The sequence below is a fragment of the Cloeon dipterum genome, chromosome 3 (assembly GCF_949628265.1).
Source record: "Cloeon dipterum chromosome 3, ieCloDipt1.1, whole genome shotgun sequence".
NCBI classification, from domain to species: Eukaryota; Metazoa; Arthropoda; class Insecta; order Ephemeroptera; family Baetidae; genus Cloeon; species Cloeon dipterum.
Window position 1 is genome coordinate 22,066,671 of NC_088788.1, and position 9,121 is coordinate 22,075,791.

General features: G+C 37.5%; 3 protein-coding genes across 6 annotated transcripts; 2 read left to right on the top strand and 1 right to left on the bottom strand.

The window, feature by feature from the left end:
• The first annotated feature begins 534 nt into the window (after positions 1-534).
• On the top strand, positions 535-2,048 carry LOC135941381 (radial spoke head 1 homolog). Its single transcript, XM_065486878.1, has 5 exons — positions 535-646; positions 831-1,062; positions 1,129-1,364; positions 1,482-1,670; positions 1,728-2,048. The coding sequence occupies exons 1-5, from the start codon at positions 596-598 to the stop codon at positions 1,905-1,907; spliced, it is 888 nt and encodes a 295-aa protein (XP_065342950.1). The 5' UTR covers positions 535-595; the 3' UTR covers positions 1,908-2,048.
• On the bottom strand, positions 1,943-6,518 carry TBC1D23 (TBC1 domain family member 23). 4 transcript variants are annotated; one of them, XM_065486871.1, is made up of 13 exons: positions 6,434-6,518; positions 5,591-5,805; positions 5,327-5,522; positions 4,782-4,905; positions 4,599-4,723; positions 4,385-4,535; positions 4,109-4,327; positions 3,400-3,613; positions 3,017-3,343; positions 2,923-2,958; positions 2,724-2,859; positions 2,427-2,621; positions 1,943-2,371 (listed from the first exon to the last, which is right to left on the bottom strand). In XM_065486871.1, the coding sequence occupies exons 1-13, from the start codon at positions 6,466-6,468 to the stop codon at positions 2,281-2,283; spliced, it is 2,064 nt and encodes a 687-aa protein (XP_065342943.1). In that variant the 5' UTR covers positions 6,469-6,518; the 3' UTR covers positions 1,943-2,280. The 4 variants fall into 4 exon arrangements, with proteins under 4 accessions (XP_065342943.1, XP_065342942.1, XP_065342945.1 ...); XM_065486870.1 differs by having other exon boundaries at positions 5,327-5,531; XM_065486873.1 differs by lacking the exon at positions 6,434-6,518 and adding an exon at positions 5,902-6,012 and having other exon boundaries at positions 5,327-5,531.
• Positions 6,519-6,538: 20 nt separating this feature from the next.
• On the top strand, positions 6,539-8,381 carry LOC135941379 (UDP-GalNAc:beta-1,3-N-acetylgalactosaminyltransferase 2-like). Its single transcript, XM_065486875.1, has 5 exons — positions 6,539-6,767; positions 6,842-7,066; positions 7,126-7,572; positions 7,627-7,810; positions 7,890-8,381. The coding sequence occupies exons 1-5, from the start codon at positions 6,683-6,685 to the stop codon at positions 8,344-8,346; spliced, it is 1,398 nt and encodes a 465-aa protein (XP_065342947.1). The 5' UTR covers positions 6,539-6,682; the 3' UTR covers positions 8,347-8,381.
• Positions 8,382-9,121: the final 740 nt, after the last annotated feature.

The following is a 9,121-nucleotide window of genomic DNA, read 5'->3' on the forward strand; positions in this document are numbered from 1 at the left end:
AGTCGAAATATGAATAGTCGAGTATATCTAAATAAAATATGAAGCATATCTCCATTTCTAATTCCTTTCTTCAAATTATAATTTAGTTTAGAACGTATGGTGCAAGCTATGATAATTGAGTTATCGCACTGTATTAATGATAGTTCAGGATTTGAAAAAATTAACAGACTATGTTCCCCTTTTTGATGGGTTGCATGTTGGATTTAAATGATTTTTTCCAAACATTACAATTTTCAAAAATTTACTACACTAATCAGTCTGAAATACATGTGTATGTATTTGTTTCTAATAAATATGTACATCATCACAATCAGTCTGTGGTATATCGATTCCTATATGTAATATTTTTCCTTCCTCACACTGGGATACTGATTGTTGGGTTGCTTTTGTTAACCCATCCCTTTGCAGTTTCCTAAAAGTACGTAACTCAACTGATATGTCTCAAATAAAAAATGAACAGTTGAAAAAGCCAATTGTTGATCAGAACTTGATAAATTCACAAGATTGACCCAAACTTATCTTTTTGTCGAATTTTTTGCTGAATTTAAATTGGGGAGATAAACGAAATAGGCAGAGTTCCAAAGCCATTAAAGCAATGTCGGATGAGTCTGGAGATGAGAGTGACGAGAACACCAATTTCCTTGGGGTAAGTGGAGTTCTGAGTGAAGAGTAAATAGAATTATAGAATTCCACGTAGTCACGCAGTATAAAGTGGGTGAATTCGGAATTATACAAAACATTAATTCTCCTTTAAGTTTAACAAAGCGTTGAACTATTGTTATATTACATAGTATGAAATTAACAAACTTTTATCGCTAATTCTTTGTTAGACTTACGAAGGAGAACGGAATGATTTAGGCGAGAGGCATGGAGATGGGAAAGCCATTCTGCCGAACAAGGATACCTACTCTGGCCACTATTCAGGAGGTGTGCGGGAAGGTTTAGGTGTTTATCAGGTCATGAAAAAGGGCAAAATCTTGGCCACTTACGAAGGAGAATGGTGCCTGGGGAAGCGGAGTGGCTATGGTATTTGCAAATATGAAGATGGCTCTGAATACAAAGGTTATTCTTCAAACAACATCACATTGCAAAGTCAGTAAAAATAATAATTTTCCACGTGCAAGTTAGGCTTTTGGGATCAAGATGAGCGAAACGGTCGTGGCACAATTAAATTCGGAAATGGTCAGGAATATCGAGGTTTCTGGAAGTCTGGACTGCGCGAAGACTCAGCTGGACTTTTAAATTTTACTGGAGGTCTTTACATTGGTGGCTGGAAAGCCGGTGTCATGGAAGGGCCAGGAGTGATCGTTTACAAATCTCCTGCAACTGCAATCTGCCTTATTTCAACCTGGCAGAATGGCAAGGTAACAGGAGCGGGTGTGAATCACTGGCTAGTTTCTCACTATTAATTTTGCGCCTATATTTTTTTACCGTGTTTTATATCAACCCCAATTGAAAGACAGGATGTGTTTCTATTTCAGCCTCAAGGACTTGCAATCGTGATCAGAGAGAGTTATTTCCTAAAAGGCAACTTTTTGCCTGATGGCACCTGGCGCACATCCAGTCATCACCCCATAGCAGTTGTTGAGCAAGCCTTGAGCGAACCTCAGTTTCTGCAAGTAACTAAAGTTCTTCGTCCACTTATCCAAGTTGATGAAACAGGATTTGCTGTAAGTTTCATAAAAGAAAAAATCCCATCAGTCAAATCATCATCAGAAACTCAACAGCTAAAAATTGAGAGTTTCTTGGAAGAGCCAGAACCAGATCTGTGGAAGTGCACCAGCATCAGCGAGATTGCAGGTTTCTATCTTGCTGGCAAAACCTGGAAAGCTGAAGTCAGCAGAAATAAGCTAATTGAAAACAATTGCATCAACATCCCCACATCTCCAGAAGTTCCGCAAGATTGATAGAGATGAGAGACAAAAAGAAGTTCAAACAACAGTTCTATTGTCGAGTGATTTTAATTTGAAACAGTTACATAATCCAGATTTTTTTAATAAATAAACCATTGCAGCCTTCGGATTTGCTGCTTTTGACAACAAACTAAATATTAAGACTCTCGTTCGCAGACAATTATCTTCAGTGTGTATGTACTGCCAATCAGCAAAAACGCTTATGCATGTGCAAGGAGTGCAAAATACAAGATTCTGGGCACCATACAATCACATTAGTAAAATGCATGTTTTGGAATTAAAATATGAAAAATTAACAGGAATAACAGAATTTCCTAACAAAATTAATGTGATGGATGAGATTGGCTGCTGCAACCATAGCCATCTGCTATTTCGGCAAGGCAGAACTTGCATTAAGCTGCTTCATAATTTGCTGTGATATGACTTTTGTGGCTTCAGCAGCTTCAGGTATTAAAAACCTATCATAGATCCAATTTTAAGTTAAAGCTCCTTTAAAAATGTCAATTATTTTACCTGTCCATATCTGAGATGACTGGCTTGTCCCCCTCGGAAATGCCGTATTTGAAAGTAATCAAATCTGGATGCTTTTTCTTGGATGTGATTCTGACAATAGAGGACACTGGTCTCCTCACGGCTATATTAGCTAGGCCTTTTTTCCCTTGGATCTCTCTCAAAACGTAAATGTGACTCGAAGTGACAATGAGATAACTGAAATGAGGAAATAACTTAAATCATAACATGTCATAGCAGTAAATTTGCTCATCATTATCAACCAATGAATATGATTGTGAGTAAAAATGTTTCAGTTACCTTTCATACATGTAGCCATTCATTTTAACTTCATGACATTTGAATGATTTCACGACATCAGGCTTCTTCAGCCAGGTCTGGATTGAAACTACTTCTTGGTCAGCCTCGTCTTCTAAACTGTGTAAACTTGATGCATCTGAACAACAAATTTCAAGCTAGATTAGTCTTGAGTTCTTGCAATGCGACCTCAAATTATTACAATTTCTTAGCAAATGTGGCGGGTTGCTATAAGTAGCTATTGTGTTAATTGATATAAAAATGTTGCAAAACAAAAAATAAAAATGATGAGTTACCAGCGTCATCGTCGTCAATACTGAAGACAGGAGCCATGTTCCTGTACCTCTTGCTGACCTTGTCCGAGCTGCGAACGTGTCTGTCTGCTGTTTGACCATTGCTCCCGGTTGGATTCACTATGTACTCAAACAATTTTTCTTTGACCTCAGCCGATTTGCTTTTCATCGCCGCACTTAACTTGCCAAATATTTCATATGAACTTGTTGACGTCTGCATGGAATTAGATTGCACTTGGAAACTGTTTTCTTTCAGGCAACCGACGCAAATTTGTGGATTGTGATCCTCCAGCTTGATTACAGGGTTTTCTTCAACCAGTTCGTGAATGGCTGCACAACGTTCAAAGTTAGCATTTTGATAACACGTCAGCAGCAGCGTGAGTCACCTGAATATCCACCAGCAACCATGCTGACGTAAGTAGTGTGCTTTTGCAGGAAGGAAGCGACCACCATGTGGGTATACTGATCCTCCTCTTCTCGGCCAGACCCCAAAAAGCACAGGTGGTCACCACCTGCGACTGAATTTGATGCCAACGCTTGCTGCTGGACAGCCAAAAGGCCCTGAACTGCTGTGGCAAAGTTTGCAGGTTCTTGCAACATCTGGAAGACACACTCTTTTTATATGATAACTTGAAATAATTCCATGGAAATTTAAAAATAATGATTAATATGCATATTTGTTTCATGTTAACACAGTTTACAACTACCAATACTTAGTAATCGTAAATTTTAAAGAGGTCTTTGAAAAATAGATAAAAAAGTACCCTCATTTGGCACTGTCCAACCTTTCTTGTACTTATAATTGATACACCGGAAAAGAACAAAGAAATCGGAAAGAATAGTAGATTTCAAACCGTTATTTTAAAAATAAAAAATAATATTTCTGGATTTACTAAATACCTTTTTCGTGCAAAATAAACGAATTTGAGAAATTTTAAAATCTAGAAAAAAATTTCTAATTTTTTAAAATATCAAGCAGGTACTAGAATGAACCAAAAAATATATTTTTTAAATTTTCTCTTTAAATGGCTGAAATATTTTTGAGTTCATCCAATTTGCAATATATAGAAAAATAGATCACGACGCAATAATTACCAAATTGCAGTCAAGATGGAATGCTGTTGGCAAGTGGCCTGCATTGTACTGCTCCGCAGGCCGACAGTCAACTAAGAAAAATTTAACAGCGTCACCCTCTGGCAGTTCAGGGTTGAAAACCAAGTCATGTGCTGAGACAGGAAGGCAGAGAGCTTGGGCAATGCCAAGTTTTTCATTAGGGATCGGTGGCTCTGGGCCGAAGAATGCATCAATTAGCTCCTGAGAGAACATTAGAGTAATACGTTTCGCAAAAAATGAAACACCACCAAATCTCACCGCTCTGAATGATGAGGGTGTTTTGGTTGCGTAGTACTGGGCCAGCGTGCAAAAGTCCGACGTGTCTTCTGCGACAATATCACAGGGCATCATGGAAAGGGCATCCACGACGATAGCTTTGGTATCATCTTTCATCGACAGTATCTGTTCTCTGTTTTGCAACGGAGTTTTATATTTTATGATGAGTCTACTTTTACAAATTACAAAATACTACCTTGCGTTGACAAGCATCACCAAAGCCAAGTAGAAAACAAAGAACGGATCGGCCAGCTGGAAGTAATGGTCCCACATTGCCAAGAGGGCGGGAAGATGGCAATTGGACGAAAACAGACTTTGAAACTGGACTCATTAGAGCAATTATTAAGGTCATGGCAATTTAATACGTTTCAAATGTTACCCATGGTAAGCAGTAAAGATCTGGACTGACTCTCTTCGTGTCGAGAAAGGAACATAATTCAGGATCATGGTATTGAAGCAGCAGATGGAACAATTGGAACGGAAGTCCATTCTTTATACAGCCCCTGAAATATTTAAGATCAAGCTAATTAAAAAAAAATTACTACCCTATGCAAGAACAATAAGGGATTGTTATTTGCGAGAACTAGAGCAGACAAGAGTAATAGTTAAATGAATTGTTAAAATAATATAATTGAAGTTTAAGGCATTTACAACACTAAAAGTGATTGAAATTCTCAATTAATATTACATACGGAAGAATCAATTTTAATGGGAGCACCCATCATAGATTTGACAGCATTCATTTTAAGTGAAATGAAAATTACAGTCCTGGCAGTCATGGTTTCCAATATATTATTTTGAACAATTATGCTATATTATTTGAGTTGATATGATAGATTTTGTTCATGTTAGCAAGAGCGAACGCCTTATAATGATAGATTATAGTACTTGAACTAATATATATTAATATCAAGTTATATATACCGTGGAATGTACTGGTGCAGAATAGAATCAAACAAGTTGTAAGTTTCAGCACGTGGTAATTTCAGAGACAGAAGTGGAAGCAGTATCTCGATCCAGCCATTCCCCTTTTCGTACTTGGATTTCGTCGATTTGCAATAGCACGTGAGAATTGACTCAAAGTCGGATATCACAGATACTTTATCTTCATCCTCGTTGCCTAATTTAGCTGCAGACGGCAGAGTAGGATTAATTAAGTTTCTAAGCACAAGCAAGTGAGCGGCTCACAAACTGCTTGCTGGCAATCGGACCGTAATGCACTCTGTTCAGGCAAATCGTATATCTCGGAAAAGTGGAGCAGGGGGCTTTCTTTCCGCTGCACCCCCAGACATGCCTGCCACACCTCAGGCCTCAGAGTGTCCGGGATCGACCTTCCTTGCGCCATGGTCCACACCTCTGATGGAGTGCACTCCTCAAGAAGGGCCGCCTCCAATTCGATAACCCTGATCAGAAAAAAAGTGTCATTAACACTTAGCTGCAAAAACAATTATTAATAGAATATAAAACACGAAAAATTCGAAGTTTCGAGTGATTCATACTGGTATTTGATGAAAAATCTTATCTAAAAGGGCTTAAAAGCCGACTGCAGTCAGAGGCGGTCTATAGTGAAATGTGGCCTGGTGAAGAGTAATACACATAATACTATATATCTACATCCTTAGCAGAATGATTTCTATCGTGTGTGCAAAGCAAATCAGCAGAGATAAGAGTTTATTATCAAACAAACACATCATAATGCAAGCGCACAGCCGCACATTAAATTTACACAAGAGCTGTGACTGGAAGGTGTGATAAAGCTGGAAGTAAGTGGCAAATCAAAGACATTAGAGAATGTCTCTTAGAACTGGACGTCTTACACAATCGATGAAGAAATTGAGGCAATCATGCCTTGTAAAAACAAAATTCCAGCTGGAATTGGTGCTTAGCCACATTTTGTTTAAAAACTAGACTCTTTCATAAAAATGATGGTGAAATCGGTAGAATAATCCAAAAAAGAAATGCAGCCAATGTCTGCGTTTGTTTTGAACTGATTTGCGCCCAAATTTGTCTAGAAAAAATATTTTTATGTACCAAGAGTTGTTGTCGTCATCTTCCTCGCCTGCCATTTTTCTCGGTATTTGAACAGTTTTCGCATTAGCCGCCAGATGGTCTGTCAGTGCAGCTGTTCCCCTTTACTTATGATCTGGTCGCCACCATCACCATGGCCTGTATCAACAAAACAGCGGAAACAGTCCAGGACTAATTTTATTTGGCTTAAAATTCAGCCCCTCTAATGATTACGTAAAAACTCTTGATGTTTGCCTAAACATTTGGGAGTCTATGGAGATGCAACCGCTAGTTTCATACTTTGTCTGCTTACTGTCAATCCTTTTCATAAGATTTATAATTTTTCGGCCAGACAATGGTATGTACAAACAATAAGAAAAAAAGAACAAAAATTCGTAGGAATTAAAAATAATATTTAAATAATTTGTCCAGAATCTTCAGACCTTGAAGACCACAACCACCTGTTCCTCATTGGGATCATGTCCAGGAGGGAAAACCTGAAAATGAGGGACAGCATTAGAAACACCTGGGTCCGCAGCCTGAACAGTTCTCTTGGGAAACACAAATTTCTCATCGGCAAGGATTTCTGTCCCATACCTCCTGTTGACAGGACTTCAGAGTATTCTTGTGAAGAGTGGACTCCAAAAATAGCCAAAAGTACTGTCATAAATGCATCTACATATTGGTGCAACTTTTAAGAATTTTTTATATTTCAGGCCTCTCTAGAAAAGACACTTCCTATGAGATTGAATCTAGCAAAATCATTTTTAACTCCAGTCAAACCATGGTCAAAGATCTCAACTTTCAAGTTCACTACGAAATAGTCATCAAAAGACTGTGTCTCCTCTCTGAGATAATTAAATCTCACGCCAGGCTGAGCTTAATCAACCTAATGACCAATGAGAGAGTTTTCACAGCCACATTCTCTTCTGAAAATGTGAACGAGAAAAAAGAGCTATCAACTTGCAAGCAAGTGGAACCGTTTGTGTTCCCCAAAGGATTTGAGGGGAAAATCTTGCTGACCACAGACAACAGTGTGAATTTGGAGAGCAGCTGCAATGTGATCTTGACTGACGACTCTCACTTTGTTACATACAGAAGTACCAGGAAAATGCTTCGAAAAGAATTTTGTGCCCCTTTCTCAATGTCATATTTTGTTAAAGGTGTTGTTAATGTTTTTAAGCCTACAACCTAAACTAACAGATTCACGTTTTTAGACATGGAGGGACTAGAGAAATTTCTGTCACAGAAGCAGCAGAGGTACTTTGACTGGATGACTGAACAAAAACTTCTGACTTCTCAACTGATTTTGGAATCTGAGAGACATGATGATGTCATTCTTCTAAACATTGTAGATGTGTACAGAAATCTTCCTAAGAAGCTCATTTACTTTTTTAAATGGTAAAATACTGTTTCCATCAAACAAATATTCATTTTGCTAATTTTTAAAAACTGCGATCGTCATCTTTTGCTATTACAGGGCGGACAGAAATGCAGAGTATGAGTTCCTTTTGAAGACAGATGATGATACTTTTGTGGACACAAAGAGAGTGACACAAGAACTGCTGAAGCTGCAAGACACGAAAAACCTGATATGGAGTTCATTTCGTGAATTTTGGCCTGTGCAGTCGTCTGGAAAGTGGAGGGAGGATAATTACAACTCCCTCACCTATCCTCCTTTTCCTTGCGGATCTGGATATGTGTTAAGTGCAGATATTGTCAGCTACCTAGTTGACAACAGTGAAGAACTTTTCAAATTTCAAGGAGAGGACACCTCAGTTGGTATTTGGCTGGCTCCGCTCTCACCATTTTACAAGAACGACTGTTGGAAGTGTAGTGACTGTTATAATTTTGCTTGTAATCAGCCACAATTGACAGAAAAAGAAATGTATGATGCGTGGGTTGTGTATGAAAAAGAGGGGGCCATTCTGTGTTAAATAATAATATGATTAAATTGACTTACTGAATTTTATGTGCAGCTTTAATAAAGTTTTAACTGCTAGTCAAAGATTAAAAAAAATTGGCAGTTATGTAACAGAAGTCAAGCCAAATATATTAAGTAACATAAGTGTGAATTTAAGTAAAAACACAATAAAATTACTTAAACCCTAACAAGATGAGTGTTTGTTTTCAGTGGTTGAAAATGACGCTACAGAAATATGTTTTATGGTTGGTTGCGATTTAAGTTTCTGTTCCTTCTAAGTCTATTTTCAAGTATTTTTAACTATCTGATAAAATTGCATACTAAAAAAATGGTGAGTTGTGAGCAGCTCATATGTCATGAATAATTCATGATTTAGCGCCTCATTTCACCGTAATTTGAGGTTTGAACTTAAAAAAAATCAAGATGCATCATCCCAAGATACTAATGTGAGATCTATTGTTTTATTTTTTAGTTTAAAACAAGGTGAATTTAAAAGTACACATGTCATTTCATTAATGTTTATTGTCATGCCTATCCTATCGTTCTGTTTTTGAAATTTTCCCTCACTGTAATAAAATAGTTGCAATGGTATCGCACGCAACTCGACTGCGGTAGCGGCAGGTTCTTTTTTATTTTTCTAAATTTATAATCTATGGCTAGGAGGGATTGAGCAGTTTTTCTTTTTATCGACAAATGAATAAAAAATGTAATTATTTCAGGACACAAAGTTATTCAAACAAAATATGTGGGTTGAATTAATTTTTAATTTTAATTTTGGTTCTTTCACA